Source organism: Gymnoscopelus microlampas (genome assembly GCF_963454915.1).
Source record: "Gymnoscopelus microlampas genome assembly, chromosome: 8".
NCBI classification, from domain to species: domain Eukaryota; kingdom Metazoa; phylum Chordata; class Actinopteri; order Myctophiformes; family Myctophidae; genus Gymnoscopelus; species Gymnoscopelus microlampas.
The window spans coordinates 1,761,363-1,784,846 of NC_139945.1; the positions used below are offsets into that span (position 1 = coordinate 1,761,363).

The window sequence follows — 23,484 nt, forward strand, 5'->3', positions numbered from 1 at the left end:
TCTCTCTCTCCATTTATTATTATAATGACCATGAGCGGTCCGGTGTTTAAGTATTATTATTTATTATTATAATGACCATGTGCGAATGCGCGATGACATCATCGTACGGTACCTACATGAGAAATGTGACAAATACTATAGGCTAGCCTACGTTTTACCGTGTCTGGTACCAATACAAAGAAAGAAACTGGTCTGAACTTGTAGATCTGCTACTTTTGCATTAAAACGGCAATGACAAAGGAACACAGGCTTGCACCGCATACAACGCTGCCTGGTGCGTTGCTTCCGGGCCTGCCTACGACGATAGACCTCCGCCACGGAGGCACAAGGGGGCTATTGCCTCCTCACATGCCCACCAGGGGAAGCTCTGCTCCGGGTAGTGGCCCCTGGTCAATGTCCGGGCGTATAGGCGGGAACCACTTTGCGCATGTCAAAAGTTATATTCTGAATGAATGCTTTGGTCATGTAAACGAGGAATACTTTTATTCAGGTCCCATGTAAACAGGTGAGTGGATCAGATTCCTCTAATCAGAATGAGTTCATTCGGAATGAATTCATTCTGAATGAATACATGATGGTCCATGTAACTGTGGCCACTGAGTGCCAGGATTTTTAACCATTTTTGAGGAGCCGAGATACAGGCTTTTGAAGTCATAAGTTAACCAGGAAGTGGATTGGAGTCTAAATCTTCGGAAAATGATATCTCCTGGTGCTGTGAAGGGAAAAAAAAAGTTTTTTTTTTCTTTTTTTTTTTTTCAAAACATATTTTTTTTCAAAAAACGTATATATACGGTTTTGATACTCCATGGTTGTATTCCCAAAACCGTATATATACGGTTTTGGCACCGAATGTGTTAAGTGAAGGTGGGGGCCGCATGTGGCCCCCAGGCCGCCAGTTGCCCATGTAGGACCTAAATATATAAATAACAAAAAAGAACATTGTTTTTTTTTTCTCCCTAATGCATGATATTTACCACATTAATAATGTGTGTACACAGCTGTAAGACTGTAAGGTTATACATTAAGCAACATTTTTAAAATGTCTTAATTTTCTTCTCGTAACAGATGTCAGTCTGCAGGACGATTTAAAGGATTATAAGATCAGTTTGAACAGTCTTGATTCTGTCACAGAACACATCACTGAAGAGACAGGAACCTCCCTCACTAACATCTACACAGAGCTCTACGTCACAGTGGGAGAGACTGAAGGGGTTAATAACCAACATGAGGTGTGGCAGATAGAGACACTTTCCAAGAAGAAGACCCTCCATGACAAACCAATCAACTGCTGTGACATCTTTAAACCCCTCCTCCTTGGCAGAGAGAAACCCAGCAGAAGAGTTCTGACCAAAGGCATCGCTGGCATTGGAAAAACATTCTCTGTGCGTAAGTTCACTCTGGACTGGGCAAAGGGTTTGGAAAATCAAGATGTCATTCTCCTGGTTCCCTTCTCATTCCGGGAGCTGAACTTGGTCAGAGATGAGCAGCACAGTCTTCTCACACTGATCCATGTTTTCCATCCAACGTTAAAGAAGGTCACAGCAGATCAGCTCGCTGTCTGGAAAGTTGGCTTCATCTTTGATGGTCTAGATGAAAGCAGGTTTTCACTGAACTTCCGCAACAATGACATCATTTCTGATGTCACAGTGACATCATCAGTGGACGTGTTGTTGACAAACCTCATTGAGGGGAATCTGCTCCCATTGGCTGTCATCTGGATAACTACCAGACCTGCAGCAGCCAATCAGATCCCTCCTGCATGTGTTGACATGGTGACAGAGGTACGAGGGTTCACAGACCCCCAGAAGGAGGAGTTCTTCATGAAGAGATTCAGTGATGAGAAGCTGGCCAGCAAAATCATCTCACACGTGAAGACATCAAAGAGCATCCACATCATGTGTCACATCCCAGTCTTCTGTTGTATCACTGCTACCGTTCTGGAGGACATGTTGAAGACAGACGAGACAGGACAGCTGCCCAAGACCCTGACTCAGATGTACAGCCACTTCCTGTGGGTCCAGACAAACAGGAAGAAGCAGAAGTATGATGAGACACATGAGGAAAAGAAAAAGAAAAGAAACAAAAGAGAGAGAATCAGAGAAAAGAGAAAAAAGGAGAACAAACAGCCGATAATGGAGACGGACAGGAAAGTTCTTCTGAAGCTGGGCAGGCTGGCGTTTGAACATCTGCAGAAAAGTAGCATCATGTTCTACCAAGAAGACCTGGAAGAGTGTGGTCTTGATGTGAAAGAAGCTTCGCTGTACTCAGGAGTGTGCACAGAGATCTTTAAGAGAGAGAGTGTGCTCTTCCAGAAAACAGTCTACAGCTTTGTTCATCTGAGCATCCAGGAGTTTCTGGCTGCAGTCTACCTGTTCCACTGTTTCACACAGAGGAACATGGAGGTCTTGGAGACATTCCTGGAAGATGATGATTACAACAGTGACAGTTCCCTCTCTGACTTCCTGAATGCTGCTATGAAAAAATCCCTGCAGAGTGAGAGTGGTCACCTGGACCTGTTTGTCCGCTTCCTTCATGGTCTCTCACTGGAGTCCAACCAGAGTCTGTTAGGAGGCCTGCTGGGTCAGACAGAGAACAGTCCAGAGGAGATCCAGAGAGCCATCAACAACCTGAAGGAGATGGGCACTGATGAAGACGCTGACGACAACGCCGATGACGACTTCTCTCCTGACAGATGTATCAACATCTTCCACTGTCTGATGGAGATGAACGACCCCTCATTAAGTCAAGGGATCGAACAGTACCTGGAGTCAGAGAGCAGATCAGGGAAGGAACTCTCTGTGATCCAGTGTTCAGCTCTGGCCACCATGCTGCAGATGTCAGAGAAGGTTCTGGAGGTGTTTGATCTGGACAAATACAACGCACCAGAGGAGGGGCGACATAGACTGGTCCCAGCTGTGAGGAACTGCACAACAGCCAGGTTAGTAGTCATGTGAATATCAACATGTTAGAACACCTTTCACTCATATACTACATGCATTCATTCAAATTAATACAAATATTAAACATACACTCACACACACACACACACACACACACACACACACACACACACACACACACACACACACACACACACACAGAGAGAGAGAGAGGTGGAATCATCACATTATAAAAGACACTGATTAGTCACAACTGGTGGTGCATTCTGGAATATTTAAAATAAACCGGTGGTTCTCAAACTTTTTATTATGTATTATATGAATTAATGTGTATTTGGCTGTGGACCCCCACCTGAATACATTGTGTGCCAGGGACCCCCACAAAAGATGTTTCACAAATTATTCCAAATTCTGTTTAGATATTTGACAATAGCCGATCTACAAGCTCACAACGCGTCACATCGATGTAGATGTAGATCTGCTATATTCAAATAGCTGATGCATGCAGGGTTAAAGTGGTTGAAGGTGCAGAAGAACTGTCTGGTTTTCAGCTCAGAGACAATGTGATGTGAATGTGGAACGTCTGAGTGTGACTGCAGGGGGGTGTTCCGGAAAGTAAGGAATTCTACATTTAATTGAGTAAAAGTACAGAAGTATTCACATCAAAATGTATAAAGTACCAAAAGTAGAAAGTAGTCATTATGCAATGTCCCATTTAAAGTTTTCAAATAAATATCTTTTGAAAATAGCAGATCTACAAGCTCACAATGCGTCGCAATGAGCTTTTTGATCGTCTATTTTCAAATGGCCGAAATGTATGGGGCTGAAAGGGTTAATTTATGTTTTGTAATAATAATCAAAATCTACAAAGTATTAACTCAACTATTAACTAAAGTTTTCAAATAATTGTAGTGGAGTAAAAAGTGCAATATTTACCTGGAGTAGAAGTAACACTACTGAAAACTGAAAATACTCCATTAAAGTAAAATACCTCAAAATGTACTTAAGTACAGTACTTGAGTACACCACTGCAACTGTGCACACGCCCTCTGTTTACCTCACTCTGTTCCTGCAAGCACAGGAGGTGTGTGTGTGTGTGTGTGTGTGTGTGTGTGTTTGTGTGTGTGTGTGTGTGTGTGTGTGTGTGTGTGTGTGTGTGTGTGTGTGTGTGTGTGTGTGTGTGTGTGTGTGTGTGTGTGTGTGTGTGTGTGCGTGCGTGCGTGCGTGCGTGCGTGCGTGCGTGCGTGCGTGCGTGCGTGCGTGCGTGCGTGTGCGCGCGCGCACACACACACACACACACACACACACACACACACACACAGACACACACACACAGACACACACACACAGACACTCAGTGAGGTCAGTGACTTGCAGAATTCCTTAAGATTGTCTCATTGAAACAGTTGACAGTGATTGACATGCCAGTGTGTGTCATGGTGGCAGTGAAAGGTTGACAGGTGTAGCAACAGTCAAACCAAGGAGAGCATTAGTGAAGGTGTACAGAGGATGCTCTTTGAAACAATGACCTTATGGTCATTACTTTAATGAGGAATTACCAACTTACTTTATACATCAATGCAAGTTGCTTGCTGTACGGTGGTTCCAGGGGGGTCCGCAAATTATTTTGGAGGGTCCCCAGATGATTATCTTAATGTGCAACATTGTTTTCTCACTCAACAGTAATCAAACAAACCAACATACAGTATAAGTGTTTACAGGGTATCTGCACATTTATAAAGTTACAATTTAAAGGGATATTTCACTTTCAAAAAAACTTTTTGTCATTTTATCATCTACTCAGGCCTTTGTGAGCCCCCACAGACAGGGGGCTCACAAAGGGTCTCACAAAGGCCTGTCTGGGGGGCTCACAAAGGCCTGAGTAGATGATAAAATGACCAAAAGTTGTTTTGAAAGTGAAATATCCCTTTAAGGACTCTTAAGACCTTTTTAATACCAAATTGGCCAAATTATCAAATATTACAGAAGAAAGAGGCAAACATTGTGAGAATAGCCGATCTACAAGCTCACAACACCTCGCAGTGTGAGGCGTTGTGAGCTTTTAGATCTGCTATTTTCACAGTATTTATCTGTGGAACCGAGTCAAACTAAATGTAAATCCTCAACTCCTACAATTCCAAGTGCTTGTCAGGGTGGGGGGTCCCCAGTTCAAATATGGGTGTTTTGTTTTTGGGGGGTTCGTGGCCTGAAAAGTTTGGGAACCCTTGCTGTAGTTTACAGAGACAACTTTCCCATTCAATCCAGGAACACATCTCTGTCTTTTTTAGATTTCTTTGGCTATTCAAAAATAGTAGATCTACAAGCTCATAGCGCGGCACCAGAGCTTCTGGGGGATTCTACAAATGTCTTCTAAATCCTAACAGCTTTTTGAAAAAACATATGTTGCTATAATATCAGTGGTGCTCAAACCTACCTTGTGGAGATATTATAACTCTATGGTGGATACTGCTGTCAAAACTTAAGTCTGGTAATCAATTTTTACTTGAGTAAAAGTGCAAAAGTATTGGCATCAAAATGTAGTTAAAGTACGAAAGTAAAAGTGCTCATTTTGCAGAATGTCCCATTTCACAAGTTTTCAAATGTGTGAAAATCTTTTGAAAATAGCAGATCTACAAGATCGCGGCACCACTATGAACTTGTAGATATGCTGTTTTTGATGCTTTTGAATTTGAATAGTGAAAAGTAATCTAAAGTAATCTACTAATCTAGAAAAGTAATCACACCCCCCTGGGTGATAGGCCACGGCCACTTCCAGCCGATAGCAGATCTACAAGCTCATAGCGCATCAACCGGTGCTTGAAAAGTAATCTACTAATCTAGAAAAGTAATCTACAAGCTAGAGAAGTAATCTAGTAATCTAGAAAAGTCATCTACAAGCTAGAAACGTGACGCTTCGTGCCACGTTTTGTAGAACTGCTGATAGGTCACGCCCACATTTTGAAACCACACCCCCTTGCGTGATAGGCCACGCCCACCTCCAGCCGATAGCAGATCTACAAGCTCATAGCGCGGCGACCGGTGCCGCGTTGTGGGCTTGTAGATGTGCTATTTTCGACGCCCAAGACTTCACGCCACGTCCCCAAGCTGATAAGCCACGCCTCCCACAGTTCCAAACCACACCCCCAAGCCGATAGGTCACGCCCCGAGCTTCAAACCACACCCCCCTGGGTGATAGGCCACACCCATCCCCATCCCCAGCCGATAGCAGATCTACAAGCTCGTAGCGCGGAGCCAGGTGCCGCGCTACGAGCTTATAGATCTGCTATTTTGATGCCCAAGGCTTTGAACCACGCCCCCAAACTGATAGGCCACAAGGCCACACCCACAGCTCCAAATCGCACACGGCTTTAAACCACAAACCCCAGGCCGACAGGCCACAAGCCACGCCCCCAAGCCGACAGGCCACAACCACAGCTTCAGGCCACTCCCCCAAGGTGAAAGGCCATGCGCACAGCTTGAAACCACACCCCCCTTGGGTAATAGGCCACACCCAGCCGATATCAGATCTACAAGCTCATAGAGCTATGCTCTACATGCTTGTGGATCTGCTATTTTTGAGGCCCGCAGCTGAAAACATAGCTCAGCTGAAAACATAGCTCATAGCGCGGCACCAAGTGCCGCGCTATGAGCTTGTAGATCTGCTATTCTTTGAAAAATCGTGACAATGTGTGCAAATCTTTGAAAAAATGTAGTATTTTTTAAGGCGAACATTACTCAAAACAGTTTTTTGAAAAAACGTAAATGTTGCTATAATATCAGTGGTTCTCAAAACTTTTTCATGTCAAGGACCCCCAAAATTATGTATTTGGCCGCTGACCCCCATCTCAAAATATGTTGTTCCAGGGACTCCCCCAGAAGCAAAGATTTGGTTTACACATGTTTGCTTTAAAAATATATATATTCACAATCAGATTTGCACACATTTTCACGATATTTCTAAAATAGCAGATCTACAAGCTCATAGCGCGGCACTCTGTGCCATTTTTGAATAGCCAATGTATAAAATAATGGTTTAAGTCAGGGGTCGGCAACCCTAAATGTTGAAAGAGCCATATTGGACAAAAAATTTTTTTTCAAAATCTGTCAACATGGGCATATTAGCCGTATATTAGTCTATAAAAATTACTAATTACAAATAGGTAGTTAATGAGCATTAATTAAATATTCCCCGCAGCAGGATCAGCACCGTGGACAGCATGACGCACGACGGGACTACCCTGCAGTGCGCTATTTGGTGCTTTAAGTTTAACTTTCATTACAATATTATGCCATGTTTTGTTGCATTGACGAAATTATAGAAAATAACACAATAAAGAAATCAGCTTTTCGTTGTCTTCATTTTTATTTTAGGGATTCTGTTAACCTCAAAACACAATATGGAACATTTGTGAATTGTAGGAAAAAAAGTTGACTTTAGAGTTGCGCATTGTAATTTCAGTCCTCCCGTCACGTCCCGACGGTCCCGTGTTAGTGCAAATTAATAAAATTAACCGCAGCCTGGCTGCTTTGATAACAAATAAAACATAGCAGCCTAATCATGGCTTTAAAAAAAAAAGTGCGTGGAAAATCCCCTTCTCTTTTTCCCCTCTCGGCCACAGACACGCACAGTAGTACAGCTCAGTACAGCAATCCTCGGACCTGAGCAATAAAACACAATAATATTCGCTAAGCATCATTCCAATGTCCAATCACTGATAAAAAAAAATCACTTGATTAAACAGCTAAGTTACTAAATATGCGCCTGTGAAAAAGTTGTGTTCTTACCCGTTTTTAATGTCTGTGAAGCAGGTGCGGTATTTGGATTTGATGTAGTTCATGTTTGAGAAAATCTGCTCGCACAGGTACGTTGATCCAAAGATGGATAATACTCCAAAAGCATATTTCTTCATGTTCACAAAACTGTCGGGAAGAGCATTCCATGTTTCAAACACAAGTTTGTCAGGTTTTGGGAGGTTTTCAATGTCGCTCCATTTGTGGCTTTGGGCGAGAGAGGCTTTCTGACAAGCGACGTCTTCCAGCTCAGCTGTCAGACTTCTGAACGTAGACACCCATAAATCTTTGTCAGCTATATCGGCCAGTTCCATATCAAGGTCCGCTTGATTTACTCCTGGGAACGTGGTCATGTTCAATAGGGACGGGTCAATCTCCAGTGGTTTGACAGGGAAGGATAGTGTTGTTTTTTCTTTTCTGAACTCGCTAAATCTTTCCCCAAATGCAGTTTGCATATTGATGATCGCACTTTCGAAATAATCGCTATTGATTGTGTGATCGTCGTGGGCCTCTTTGAACTCTCTCATGGAGGGGAAGTGAGAGAGCGTGCCTCTCTGTACATCTCTGGCGAACACAGTCAACTTGCGCTCGAATGATAAAACAGCCTCCAGCATTTGCAGCGCTGTGCTTCCCTGTCCCTGGAGACTTTTGTTCAGCCTGTTTGAATACCAGTCATTTCGCCCATTCCGCAGTGCGCCCAAAAATTCGGACATTTCGCCCAGACATTTCGCCCATTTTCGCGGACATTTCGTCCAGACATTTCGCCCATAGATCGTGAAGCTAGCTGGACGTTTGTGTGCGAGAATGAGAGAGGGTTAGATAAAAGCTCTCTCTGTGTGTGTGTGTGTGTGTGTGTGTGTGTGTGTGTGTGTGTGTGTGTGTGTGTGTGTGTGTGTGTGTGTGTGTGTGTGTGTGTGTGTGTGTGTGTGTGTGTGTGTGTGAGAGAAACGCAGTCAGTGGGGCAAGCGCAGTCCCCACGAAAAATATTTACGATTTTGTCCCTATCGGTACATAACTCGGACGGCGCGTAGTCGACTAGCAGACCATCGGCTGGTCGTTGCGGGCACTCGCGCTTAGAGGCGCTCGGGCGCAACTCCTCAGCCTCAAGGTCTGCTGAGTCGGCGCGCCTCCGTCATGGTCCAAAACTGTACTTTATCGGCGAAAAAAAGTAGTCCACGGATGACTGAAAATTCCCCTCTTAAATAAAGCCATTTATAATGAATCTCGTACAACTGATTGATTATATATTTATAATGAATGTCGGGCGAAATGTCTGGGCGAAATGTCTGGGGGTGGGCGAAATGTCTGGGAAAAATGTCTGGGGGTGGGCGAAATGTCCGCTCAAAAACAAGGGCGAAATCGATTTAGGGCGGAATGTCTGGTTACCGCCTGTTTAGGTGACTTGTCATGTCAACCATAAAGTGCAACTTTTCCAACCACTCTGTATCTTCTAGTTGCGGGTAGTTCAGGTCTTTGCTTTTCAGGAAGGTTTTCACGTGTTCTAAACAAGCCACAAAGCGTTGCAGAACCTCACCCCTGGACAACCACCGGACTTTGTTGTGTAGCAGGAGATCCGAATATTTGCTGTCGACTTCATCTAGCAATGCACGGAACTGACGGTGATTTAAAGGTAGGGTAAGTGATATTTTTTGGTTAAAACAAAAAGTATTTTGTTAAAAGGTTAAAGCACTATATTGTGATAGTAATCATTACTATAGAGTGTTTGTTCAGTAACAGATGTCTCCATGTCTCTCCAGCTCTTTAATAAACAGAAAATACATTTTTTGGTAGGTGACAATATTTCAGCCAATCAGAAGAGAGTACCTATTTATCAGCTTAATTTGTATAGTGTTCCAGTTCCAATTTTGCATGCTAATTTCTTAGTGTCATCACTTCCAATTTCACTTGTTTAATCTATATCCTGATTGAGTTCTCTATCCTGATTGGATAAAATTGGAAATGAAACCAAAACTGAAACGAAAACGCATTTTCTGTTTTATAAAGAGACTTTTATAAGGAGACTCCTTTTACTGAACAAACACTCTATAGCAATGAGTACTATCACAATATAGAGCTATTTAACACTTATTTTAACCAAAGAAAACCACTTACCCTACCTTTAAGGCTTTTGCAATTATTTTGTTCACCATCTGGATGACAATGTTCATCACCTCTGTACACTCCTTTGGGAATGTTTGTGCACACAGTGCTTCTTGGTGCAAGATGCAGTGAAAAGTAAGCAGCTTTCGATCCAACACTTTCTGTAGTAAAGTAACAAAACCCTTATGTGACCCTCTCATACTTGGTGCCCCGTCTGTAGCCACTGAAACCAGATGGCTGGTGTTTATTCCTTTGTCTCTTAAACACTTCACAACAGCCTCACAGACGTCCTCCCCCCGTGTTTGGCCTTTCAGTGGTATCAACTCTATTATTTCTTCTTGTGGCCCATCAGAGTTTACATACCTGCATAATAGCGCCGTTTGTTCAATATCGATCACATCACAGGACTCATCACAGGCAATTGAATATGCAGCAGCTGAATTGATGTCCTTGATTTGCTGACTTGTGATGTTATTTGCCATTTTTATGGCCCTGTCTTTGACTGTCTTTGCGGAGAGGGGCATGTCTTTAATTTTCTGTATTATCTCAGTTTTGTTTTTGAAGTCAGAGAAGAGGTGCTCTGACATTTTGATGAATCAATCCTTCATGTAGTCACCGTCTGTGAACGGCTTTCCGCGCTTTATTATCTCCCGAGTTGCAACAAAACTAGCCAGTAGTGGAGTTTTTATATGCGATCCACTTTTTAAATACACATTTGGCCTCTTCTGCTGACTTTAGCAGGGCTGCAATTGCACTTTTTCTCTCATTCCCAGCTGGGTGCTCTTTTGCAAAATGACTATGCCTTCCCTGGAAATGTCTTTCAACATTACTTTTTTTGTTATTTGATAACTTCTCATTGCAGAGCAAACATGCAGGTAATCCATCTGCACTGGCAATGAAAGCATATGCCTCTGTCCACGAACTGTTAAATCCTCTGTTTTCCTCAGCATTTTTTCTTTTCTTCCCTTTGGAATCCATAGCGCTGCAGGGAACCACCGGTTTGTTTACATGCCTGGCTGGCGCTGCGCCGAAACGTGTGTCGCAGGCTATGACGTAATTCTTTGTTGACAGAAATGTTGAAACTTAATATTTATTCTACACATTTTTACAACATTGGAAAACGTAAGAATGTTTGTGTCACGTTTGGCCTCATACAGCAACCATAAATATATGTTTTTAGATGAAAAAAATAAAAAAAATGATTTAATACAATTTTTTTTTGCTAATTGTGTTAAACTTCAGGGAGCCACAAGGGAGGGGTTAAAGAGCCGCATGCGGCTCCAGAGCCGCGGGTTGCCGACCCCTGGTTTAAGTGGTTACACAGATGTGTTCCCGGTCTTAATGGGTTAACTTCCTTGACAGTGAACTTGGCTGATCTGTTTTGATCATTTTTGATTTTACATTAATCTGTCATTACAGACTTGTTAACTGTGTCCTCCTGAAGGAACACATTGAAGTTGTGGCTTCAGCTCTCAGTTCTGATCCATCTCATCTAAGACACCTGGAGATAAGTGATGACCCCGGGCTGAACCTGGATCCGCTGCGTGATGCACTGAAGAATCCTCATTGTAGACTGGAAACTCTACGGTCTGATTCATTTACAAAACTTATTTCATCATTTATTTATCATGTGATTATACTATGAATATTGTGGTGATGCTTTATTTGTAGAGTGTGAATAAGGTTGATATCATAGTGACACACTTTGACTAGAATAATGATACGGTAGAGTGACTACAGTATGTGTTACAATTACATTCTTTCTTTCATTCTTTCTTTCTTTCTTTTTATATTCTATTATGGAGAACTAGGAGAACGTCTTTAGATTTCTTTGGCTATTAAAAAATAGCAGATCTACAGGCTCATAGCGCGGCACCGAGTGCTTGTAGATCTGCTATTTGTTTTTTAAATCCTGAAAATGTGTGCACATCTTTGAAAGCATACAGTATTTTTTAAAGTGAACATTTGTAACTCAAATCTTTGCTTCTGGGGGATTCTACAAATGTCTTCTAAACAGTTTTTGAAAAAAACGTATATGTTGCTATAATATTAGTGGTGCTTAAACCTACCTTGTAGAGATATTATAACTCTATGGTGGATACTGCTGTCAAAACTTACCTCTTGTGGAAGTAAAAGTCTGGTAATCAAATTTAACTTGAGTAAAAGTGCAAAAGTATTGGCATCAAAATGTACTTTTGATTATTATGATTATGCAGAATGTCCCTTTTCACAAGTTTTCAAATGTGTAAAAATCTTTTGAAAATAGCAGATCTACAAGCTCAGTGCGGCACCACTATGAGCTTGTAGATCTGCTGTTGTTGATGCTTTTAAATTTGAATCGTGAAATGTAATCTAAAAAAGGAATCTACTAATCTAGAAAAGTAATCTACAAGCTAGAGAAGTAATCTACTAATCTAGAAAAGTAATCACAACCCCCTGGGTGGTAGGCCATGGCAGCTTCCAGCCGATAGCAGATCTACAAGCTCATAGCGCGTCAACCGGTGCTAGAAAAGTAATCAACGAAAAGTAATCTACTAATCTAGAAAAGTCATCTACAAACTAGAAATGTGTCACTTCGCGCCCCTTTTTGCAGATCTGCTGATAGGCCACACCCACAGCTTGAAACCACAACCCCTGGGTGATAGGCAGCGCTCACCTCCAGCCGATAGCAGATCTACAAGCTCATAGCGCGGCAACTGGTGGTGCGTTGTGAGCTTGTAGATCTGCTATTTTAGATGCCCAAGGCTTCACACCACACCCCCAAGCCCATAGGCCTCGCCCACAGCTTCAAACCACACCCCCTGGGTGATAGGCCATGCCCACCTCCAGCCGATAGCAGATCTACAAGCTCATAGCCCTGTCGATCTGCTGTTTATGAGGCCCAAAGCTTTAAACCACGCCCCAAGATGAGAGGCCACGCCCACAGGTTCAAGCCACTCCCCCAAGGTGAAAGTCCATGCCCATAGCTTCAAACCACAACCCCCAAGGCGCTAGGCCACGCCCACCCCCAGCCAATGTCAGATCTACAAGCTCATAGAGCTATGATCTACGAGCTTGTAGATCTGCTATTTTTGACGACCAAGGCTTTAAACCACAGCTTCAAACCACACCCCCTCCAATCCGATAGGCTACGCCCTATTTTTAACCACACCCCATGGTACTTTTGGTGGGGACACGCGCACGGCTTTAAACCACAAACCTCAGGCCGACAGGCCACAAGCCACGCCTCCAAGCCGACAGGCCACAACCACAGCTTCAGGCCACTCCCCCAAGGTGAAAGGCCATGCCCACAGCTTGAAACCACACCCCTCTTGGGTAATAGGCCACACCCAGCCGATATCAGATCTACAAGCTCATAGAGCTATGCTCTACATGCTTGTAGATCTGCTATTTTTGAGGCCCACAGCTGAAAACAGCTCAGCTGAAAACATAGCTCATATCTATTATCAGATCCACTATGAGCTTGTAGATCTGCTATTCTTTGAAAAATCGTGACAATGTGTGCAAATCTTTGAAAAAATGTAGTATTTTTTAAGGCGAACATTACTCAAAACAGTTTTTTGAAAAAACGTAAATGTTGCTATAATATCAGTGGTTCTCAAAACTTTTTCATGTCAAGGACCCCCAAAATTATGTATTTGGCCGCTGACCCCCATCTCAAAATATGTTGTTCCAGGGACCCCCCCAGAAGCAAAGATTTGGTTTACACATGTTTGCTTTAAAAATATATATATTCACAATCAGATTTGCACACATTTTCACGATTTTTCTAAAATAGCAGATCTACAAGCTCATAGCGCGGCAATGTATAAAATAATGGTTTAAGTGGTTACACAGATGTGTTCCCGGTCTTAATGGGTTAACTTCCTTGACAGTGAACTTGGCTGATCTGTTTTGATCATTTCTTATTTTACATTAATCTGTCATTACAGACTTGTTCGCTGTGACCTCCAGAAGGAACACATTGAAGTTGTGGCTTCAGCTCTCAGTTCTGATCCATCTCATCTAAGACACCTGGACTTAAGTTCTAACGGCGAGCTGAACCTGGATCCGCTGCGTGATGCACTGAAGAATCCTCATTGTAGACTGGAGACTCTACGGTCTGATTCATTTATATTATTATTTTCATCATTTATTTATTATGTGATTATACTATGAATATTGTGGTGATGCTTTATTTGTAGAGTGTGAATAAGGTTGATATCATAGTGACACACTTTGACTAGAATAATGATACGTTACAGTGACTACAGTATGTGTTACAATTACATTCTTTCTCTTTCTTTCTTTCTTTCTTTCTTTCTATTATGGAGAACTAGGAGAACGTCTTTAAATTTCTTTGGCTATTAAAAAATAGCAGATCTACAAGCTCATAGCGCGGCACCGAGTGCTTGTAGATCTGCTATTTGTTTTTTAAATCCTGAAAATGTGTGCAAATCTTTGAAAGTATACAGTATAGTAAAGGGGGCGTGTATCCTCCTCCGCGTCATCAGCGCCCATACCCTAGGTGGGGTTGGCTCTGTGTGGAGTTTGCATGTTCTCCCCGCGTCTCCCAGGGTAGTTAATACCCTCACAAAAACATGTAGTAATCCTGGTCGCTATACCGCCTCCCCCATGACAGCCGGGGCGCCTGATGGAGGGGAAGGGAACTGGTTGGAATAACGTGTTCCTTCCACGCGCTACGTCCAACCAGGGAAACTCCCCCCTGTCAGGTGACAAGAAGGTCAGTTGGCTCTCATGCACTGAAGGAAGCATGAGCTCGGCCCTGGCCTCCCCTGGCTGTGGGGGACTGGTGTAGTGATGGTGTAGGGCTGGTGTAGCGCCCAGGATCACTTAGGAAATTGGCACCGGGGGGAAAAAATGGGTTACAAAAATCGCGGGATAAAAATTAAAAGTAAAAAAAAAAAAAAAAAAAAGTATACAGTATGTTTTAAAGCGAACATTTGTAACTCAAATCTTTGCTTCTGGGGGATTCTACTAAATCCTAACAGTTCTATGAAAAAACGTATATGTTGCTATGATATCAGTGGTGCTCAAACCTTTTACATGTCAAGGACCCCCAAAATTATGTATATTTGTCCACGGACCCCCATCTCAAAATATGTTGTTCCAGGGCCCCCAGAGGCAAAGATTTGAGTTACAAATGTTCGCTTTAAAAATATATATTCAAAGATTTGCACAGATTTTCACGATTTTTCAATAATAGCAGATCTACAAGCTCATAGCGCGGCACTCTGTGCTATTTTTGAATAGCCAATGTATAATAATGGTTTAAGTGGTTACACAGATGTGTTCCCGGTCTTAATGGGTTAACTTCCTTGACAGTGAACTTGGCTGATCTGTTTTGATCATTTCTGATTTTACATTAATCTGTCATTACAGACTTGTTGGCTGTCGCCTCCAGAAGGAACACATTGAAGTTGTGGCTTCAGCTCTCAGTTCTGATCCATCTCATCTAAGACACCTGGACTTAAGTTCTAACGACGAGCTGGACCTGGATCCGCTCTGTGATGCACTGAAGAATCCTCATTGTAGACTGGAAACTCTACGGTCTGATTCATTTACAAAACTTATTTCCATCATTTATTTATTCTGTTATTATACTATGAATATTGTGGTGATGCTTTATTTGTAGAGTGTGAATAAGGTTGATATCATAGTGACACACTTTGACTAGAATAATGATACGTTAAAGTGACTACAGTATGTGTTACAATTACATTCTTTCTTTCTTTCTTTCTTTCTTTCTTTCTTTCTTTCTTTCTTTCTTTCTTTCTTTCTTCCTTTCTTTCTATATTCTATATTCTATTATGGAGAACTAGGAGAACGTCTTTAGATTTCTTTGGCTATTGAAAAATATCAGATCTACAAGCTCATATGTGAAAATGTGTGCAAATCTTTGAAAATATACAGTATTTTTTAGTGTGAAGTGAACATTTGTAACTCAAATCTTTGCTTCTGGGGGATTCTACAAATGTCTTCTAAATCCTAACAGTTTTTTGAAAAAACATATGTTGCTATAATATTAGTGGTGCTCAAACCTACCTTGTAGAGATATTATAACTCAATGGTGGATACTGCTGTCAAAACTTACCTCTTGTGGAAGTAAAAGTCTGGTAATTAAATTTTATTTGAGTAAAAGTGCAAAAGTATTGGCATCAAAATGTACTTTTGATTATTATCATTATGCAGAATGTCCCTTTTCACAAGTTTTCAAATGTGTAAACATCTTTTGAAAATAGCAGATCTACAAGCTCATAGCGCGGCACCACTATGAGCTTGTAGATCTGCTGTTTTTGATGCTTTTGAATTTGAATCGTGAAAAGTAATCTACTAATCTAGAAAAGTAATTACATCCCCCTGGGTGATAGGCCACGGCCACTTCCAGCCGATAGCAGATCTACAAGCTCATAGCGCATAAACCGGTGCTAGAAAAGTAATCAACGAAAAGTAATCTACTAATCTAGAAAAGTCAGAAGCTAGAAACGCGTCACTTCGTGCCACGCTTTGTAGATCTGCTGATAGGCCACTCCCATAGCTTGAAGCCAAACCCCCCTGGGTGATAGGCCATACCCACATCCAGCCTATAGCAGATCTACATGCTCATAGCGCGGCAAACGGTGCCGCGTTGTGAGCTTGTAGATCTGCTATTTTCGACGCCCAAGGCTTCACACCACACCCCCAAGCTGATTGGTCACGCCTCCCACAGCTCCAAACCACGCCCCAAGCTGATAGGCCACGCCCACAGCTCCAAACTACCCCCCCCCCCCAAGGTGATAGGCCACGCCAACCTCCAGCCGATACCAGATCTACAAGCTCATAGCCCTGTCGATCTGCTGTTTTTGAGGCCAAAAGCTTTAAACCACGCCCCAAGATGAGAGACCATGCCCAAAGCTTCAAGTCACTACCCCAAGGTGAAAGTCCACGCCCACAGCTTAAAAGCACAACCCCCAAAGGCCATGCCCACCCCCAGCCAATATCAGATCTAAAAGCTCATAGAGCTATGACGTACAAACTTATAGATCTGCTGTTTGTGACGCCCAAAGATGTAAACCACGCCCCCAAGCTGATAGCCAATGTATAAAATAATGGTTTAAGTGGTCACACAGATGTGTTCCCAGTCTTAATGGGTTAACTTCCTTGACAGTGAACTTGGCTGATCTGTTTTGATCATTTCTGATTTTACATTAATCTGTCATTACAGACTTGTTGGCTGTGACCTCAAGAAGGAACACATTGAAGTTGTGGCTTCAGCTCTCAGTTGTGATCCATCCCATCTAAGACACCTGGACTTAAGTGTTAACCGGCTGGACCTGGAGGACCTGGCTCTGCTGGATCCGCTCTGTGATGCACTGAAGAATCCTCATTGTAGACTGGAAACTCTACGGTCTGATTAATTTATATTATTATTTTCATCATTTATTTATCATGTGATTATACTATGAATATTGTGGTGATGCTTTATTTGTAGAGTGTGAATAAGATCTATATCATAGTGACACACTTTGACTAGAATAATGATAAGTTACAGTGACTACAGTATGTGTTACAATTGAGATACATTCACCCTTTCTTTCTTTCTTTCTTTCTTTCTTTCTTTCTTTCTTTCTTTCTGGCTGTAAGCAGGTTTAATTTATAGCAGACATTCAAACTTCTGGTGTTTTATTTGTCATTTAGACTGATGAACTGCTGGTTGTCAGAGAGAAGCTGTGAAGCTCTGGCCTCAGCTATCCGCTCTAATCCTTCTCATTTGAGAGAATTAGACTTGAAATTCAACGTCCTGCCGGAATCTGGACTGATGAAGTTCTCTGGATTGAAAACTCTCAAGTGAGTAGACTTGGACTGTGTTCATGTTGGTTAGTGCAGTGTTTCATGTTCAGCAGGGGGTCTGTCTGTCTGTATGTCCTCACATTTTTTACTACACGCACACACACACACACACAAATTCTCTAGATATATTTACATTTTAATCCAACCCACAACAACACATCTCTTGTGCTGAATGAAGTAATCAGTCAGATAGTGGATGACACTAAAGTCACAGAACTCTCACCTCCTGTCAATAATGATGGAAGCAGACAGACGTTTCAATGACAGAGAGACACATCATATAAGTTACTGTATATTCAACACTGGCAACAAACGTTTTGGAAATCAACTAATTATGTGTGTGTAGATGAAATAAAACTAGATGTTAACTGTTTATGATTTAGTTTCATTAGAGAAGCAAAGCGAAAAATGAGATATAATTAGCATATTATTGACCCAACAGTTTTATAAGTACATCTTATATTTGAATGTGAAACTGTAATAGAATAGTGTTACTGTCACAGAAACCTTGCATCTCCATATTTCATTTATTTCAGTTTTCTTTCACAAATGAATGCTATTGCTCATTTGTCTCTTAAGCCTTAATACAGTGGTTCTCAAACTTTTTCATGCCAAGGACCCCCACATTGATTTGTAATTGGCCAGGGACCCCCACCTGAAAATATGTGGTGCAAGGACTCCCAGAAGTAAAGATTGGTGTTAAAAAAAGATTTAAAGATGTGCACACATTTTCATGATGTTTCAAAGATAGCAGATCTACAAGCTCATAGAGCGGCACTCGGTGCCGCGCTATGAGCTTGTAGATCTGCTATTTTTTAATAGCCAAAGTATAACATAATTCATAAAGGGGTTAACATGATTGGTTTTATTAAATAATTTAGCTGGGGACCCCCTGGTATCCCCCCAAGGACCCCTGGGGGTCCCCGGACCCCACTTTGAGAACCAATGCCCTAATATATTCTTCACTTTATGACTGTCCTGTAAAAGCAGTGAAAATACCTGATGTAAAAGGCAAGCTCACAACACGTTCCATCACCTATTTACAAACTTAAAATAATAACTATATTGGATCCATTAGAACACAGGTTATTCTTTCCATTTCCTGAAGAGTCACAGTTTTGTGTTAAATCCATCATATTTACTCATACATATTTACTATAATCATGTTAAGAGATCATTAACCCATTAAGACCGGGAACGCATCTGTGTCATTTTTTTATTTCTTTGGCTATAAAAATAGCAGATCTACAAGCTCATTGTGCAGCACAGAGTGCCGCGCTACAAGCTTGTAGATCTGTTTTGTTTTGTTTTCATTGTGAAAATGTGTGCAAATCTTTGAATATGTGTACATTCTATTTGCTTCTTTGCTTCTGGGGGGGTCCCTGGAACAACATATTTTGAGATGGGGGTCCGCGGCCAAATACATAGTTTCATTTTGGGGGTCCTTGACATGAAAAACGTTTGAGAAACACTCATATAAAAACATATGTTTTTCAAAAAACTGTTAGGATTTAGAAGACATTTATATAACAATATTTACACTACAAATGAATAATGGTAGATTTATGGCAGATACTTTTAATTGAACCGTACAATTGTATTTAAGGTATATTCTAGCATAATACATGTAAGCTGTAGTTTGGTATCAATGTAAACTATTTAGAGGAGTCAGTACCCTAGTATCCCTCTTCTAGGCAAGTCATGATATGTGAACATTCTGAGACAATTGACAACCATTCAGTGAGAATAGCAGATCTACAAGCTCAAATAGCAGATCTAACTAAAGAAGACACAAAATCCCCTCTCACTCATTTGATGACAGTTGCTCATCCAGCACATACTGCTGCAGTTCCATTTGAGTGTCCTCAATTTAACATTGTATGACCACGGCCTGCTGGCCAGTACCATGGGAAGAAATAACATTACTCTATATAAATCTATAAATCTAAAAACAAGAAGTGTTTCTAACTCCGCTCCTCCAAGCCAGGTGGCAGTGCGTTTGTCCAGACGGGCTGCCTGGTGAAGATAATGGTAGCAGAAACACTGTAGTGTCAGGTAGTGGAGACGTTGTGTTAGACAGTCAGACATTGATGCATTGTTGTTCTACTTCCTGCAGAGTGAAACATGGAGGAGAACTCTGGACAAATCCTCAACTCCTTACAAGATGTGAGTATATGTCTGTCTGTCTGTCTGTCTGTCTGTCTGTCTGTCTGTCTGTCTGTCTGTCTGTCTGTCTGTCTGTCTGTCTGTCTGTCTGTGTCAGTATCCCATATTGAAATGTTCTACACTGTTTTATACTCTGTTGGCCCCTCCCTCCCTGGATGCTGTCCTGAAAACTCTTCAGTAGAGCTTCCAGTGAATTCAGGTGGTTTCTCTGCTGTTGGTCTGGTCCTTAACACCACCTGATGCTTGTTTACAAAACACTCCTAGGTCTCCCTACCTGACACACATTCTGCATTTTTGGGACTTTTTATGCCTTTATTGATAGTACAGTAGGTAGACAGGAAACGGGGAGAGAGAGATGGGAAATGACACGCAGCAAAGGCCGTCGGGATCAGTACTCGAACCAGCGACGCGCTGCAGGCTACATTAGAGCCTAGGCGCCCAGACCGCTAGGCCAACGGTCCGGTCTGGTCCGATATGTATTTTTTACATTACCGGTAACCACTTGAACCCTAGCATCTCTATTCTGTGGAGAACCTTAGCCAAAAATAGCCGATCTACAAGCTCACAAAAGTGTTGTGAGCTTGTAGATCGGCTATTTTCGGCAAAGAGGTTTGGTGTGAAGAGGGGGAAAAGAGCAGATCAAGTACAGAGTCAAAGGTGAAGTTTACTAAGTGTTGACGGTTTAAGTGGTTAAATGTCTGAAAACACACATTAACATGATAACATGAATCCAACATTGATGGATAAAGCAAGTCTATGAAGCTATCTATGAAATCTATGAACAAGTTTAATCTGTAACATCTGTTATACAATATGTAGTGGGGGGTCCCTGCTTCATCTCTCTCTCAGCTAAGGGGTCCATGGCCTGAAAAACGTTGAAGACCCCTGACATAGGTCAAGTGTGATGTCATAGGTCAGGTATGATGTCATGATGGGTCATTAGTGATGTCATAGGTCATTATATGCAGAGATGCTGAACGGCCTGCGTCCTGATTCATCATTTTAACTCATTCACTTAGGGAGTGATTATTTTGGGGGGTCCCCTAGCTGTTCATGTATGATTATTTTGGGGGTCCCCAGCTTTTCAAAACCCATTAAGACCGGGAACACATCCGTGTCATTTTAAAATGTCTTTGGCTATTCAAAAATAGCAGATCTACAAGCTCATAGCGCGGCACCGAGTGCCGCGCTATGAGATTGTATATCTGCTATTTTTGCTAATATTTGCTTCTGGGGGTCCCTGGAACAACATATTTTGAGATGGGAGTCCGCGGCCAAATACATATCATTTTGGGGGTCCTTGACATGAAAAGGTTTTGTTCCAGGGACCCCCAGAAGCAAAGATTAGAGTAAAAAAAATAGTTTAAAAAAAATATATATAATCAAAGATTTGCACACATTTTCATGATAATATAGAAATGCAGATCTACAAGCTCATAGCGCGCACTCGATGCCGCGCTATGAGCTTGTAGTATTTTTTAAATATCCAAAGTATAATATAATGGTTATACACAAAGGAGACACAAAGAGTCTCCTTTGTGTCTCCTACCGGGTGACTGATCGATAGAAAAAAAGTCATTTTGGGGGTGAACTATTCCTTTAATGGAGGCATGTATTGTTTATGTTGGTTTGTTGTCTCATATTGTCAGGAAGAAACCTCCTATCTCCTTATTTATACTTTATAGTTTTAAATTTGTATTAATACTTACCTCGTCATACTACAATTTCACACAAAATGAGCAAAAGTAGCAGATCTACAAGCTCACAAGGTGCCAAGTTGCAGAGCGTTGTGAGCTTGTAGATCTGCTATGTTTGTTATTTTTTGTGCGTGTGTGTTATGGATATTAAACCTCTGTCTGTCTGTCTGTCTGTCTGTCTGTCTGTCTGTCTGTCTGTCTGTCTGTCTGTCTGTCTGTCTCTCTTTCTTTTCTCTCTCTCTCTCTCTCTCTCTCTCTCTCTCTCTCTCTCTCTCTCTCTCTCTCTCTCTCTCTCTCTCTCTCTCTCATATATCAGATCTCCATCCTCTCACACTGGACCCAAACACAGCAAATAGAGAACTCTGTCTGTCTGATGACAACAGGAAGGTGACAAATGGGGCGGAGCTTCAGTCGTACCCTGATCATCCTGACAGATTTGATGATGATCCACAGGTTCTGTGTACAGAGGGTCTGACTGGACGCCGTTACTGGGAGGTAGAGTGGAGTGGAAGGGTTGAGATAGGAGTGACTTACGGCATCAACAGGAGAGGAAATGGTAGTGCGCTTGGATGGAATGACAAGTCCTGGAGTCTGTACTGTGATGGAGACCGTTACACTGTCATTCACAATAGTAGGGACACTGTCCTCCCTGTCAGTCCCTCTGGCTCTAACAGAGTATCAGTGTATCTAGACCACTCTGCAGGGACTGTGTCATTCTATAAAAGGTCCTCTGACTCACTGACACACCTTTACTCCTTCCAGTCCTCATTCACTGAACCTCTCTACCCTGGGTTTAGTCTTCATGACGACTCCTCCTCCTCCTCAGTGTGTCTTTGTGAGGACAGATACTGTCTCTGATGAGTTGACACAACCAATAGGGTTTGTGTGTGTGTGTGTGTGTGTGTGTGTGTGTGTGTGTGTGTGTGTGTGTGTGTGTGTGTGTGTGTGTGTGTGTGTGTGTGTGTGTGTGTGTGTGTGTGTGTGTGTGTGTGTGTGTGCGTGCGTGCGTGCGTGCGTGCGTGCGTGCGTGCGTGCGTGATTGTGCATGTACATACACGTGCGGTGGTGGAAAGTAACTAAGTGCATTTACTCAAGTACTATGCTTAAGTATAAAATCAAGATACTTTTACTTTACTTGAGTATTTACCTTTTTCAATACTTTATACATTATCATTACACAACACACAACCTGTTTTATGAAAATAGTTTGTATTTATTTATTGTTTAAAGATTATTTTTTTTTTGTGTTTTTTCCTAAATTAACCCCTACTTGATCATACTACAACGTCACACAAAAGCATCAAAAGCAGCAGATCTACAAGCTAGAAACACGGCGCTTCACGCCGTGTTTCTATCTTGTAGATCTGCTGCTTTTGATGCTTTTGAATGTGAATGGTGAAAAGTAAGAGTTTTGTAACATATGAGGTTTCCACCCGACAGAGACGATATACATTACTTTCTCTGTTTTGTCAATTCAGATTCAAGCAATTCAAGCAGAATCATTTTAATGACTATTTAGAAAATACTCAAGTATAAGTGTTTGTATTTTTATAATAGGTACTCAGTTGCAGCTCTATACTGTACTACATACTGTCAGTGGTGTAAAGTAACTAAGTACATTTACTCAAGTACTGTACTTAACACATTGGCTGCCATTGACGCAGATCTGCGTTCATTTGCGCAAAAGCCCGTTGGCTGCCATTGACGCAGATCTGCGTTCTTTCAAAAAAAAAAAAATTTCAAAATAAAAGTTTTTTTTTTTTTTTTTTTTTTTTTTTTTTTAATTTTTCAAAAAAACCCAAAGACCAAGGAGATATGATTTTCCGAAGAGTTTTGCTGCCAGACACTTCCTTATAACTGAAAACTTAAAAATTATGTATCTCGGCTCCTAAGTGCTTTTTTTTCTCATTGAAAAAGTCTGGCAGCCAGCTGTAGGTAAAAATTCAAAAAGCTGGCAGCCAATGAGTTAAGTACAATTTTTAGGTATTTTTTTACTTTAC

At 41.7% G+C, this 23,484-nt stretch overlaps 1 protein-coding gene across 19 annotated transcripts in view; it reads left to right on the top strand.

Annotated features, from left to right (window-relative positions):
• Nucleotides 1-22,777, top strand: part of LOC311050918 (NACHT, LRR and PYD domains-containing protein 12-like) — a 37,969-nt gene extending 15,192 nt beyond the window's left edge. For 12 of the 19 annotated variants that reach the window (XM_084065160.1, XM_084065151.1, XM_084065157.1 and 9 more), the window contains 8 exons: nucleotides 1,066-2,938; nucleotides 11,211-11,378; nucleotides 13,724-13,891; nucleotides 15,174-15,341; nucleotides 16,996-17,178; nucleotides 17,469-17,618; nucleotides 19,738-19,787; nucleotides 21,801-22,777. In XM_084065160.1, the coding sequence (XP_083921286.1) occupies nucleotides 1,066-2,938; nucleotides 11,211-11,378; nucleotides 13,724-13,891; nucleotides 15,174-15,341; nucleotides 16,996-17,178; nucleotides 17,469-17,618; nucleotides 19,738-19,787; nucleotides 21,801-22,342 (3,302 nt within the window). In that variant the 3' untranslated portion in view covers nucleotides 22,343-22,777. The remainder of the gene's footprint in view (nucleotides 1-1,065; nucleotides 2,939-11,210; nucleotides 11,379-13,723; nucleotides 13,892-15,173; nucleotides 15,342-16,995; nucleotides 17,179-17,468; nucleotides 17,619-19,737; nucleotides 19,788-21,800) is intronic. The other 7 variants (XM_084065150.1, XM_084065165.1, XM_084065167.1 and 4 more) reach the window with 7 other exon arrangements.
• The last annotated feature ends 707 nt before the right edge of the window (nucleotides 22,778-23,484 follow it).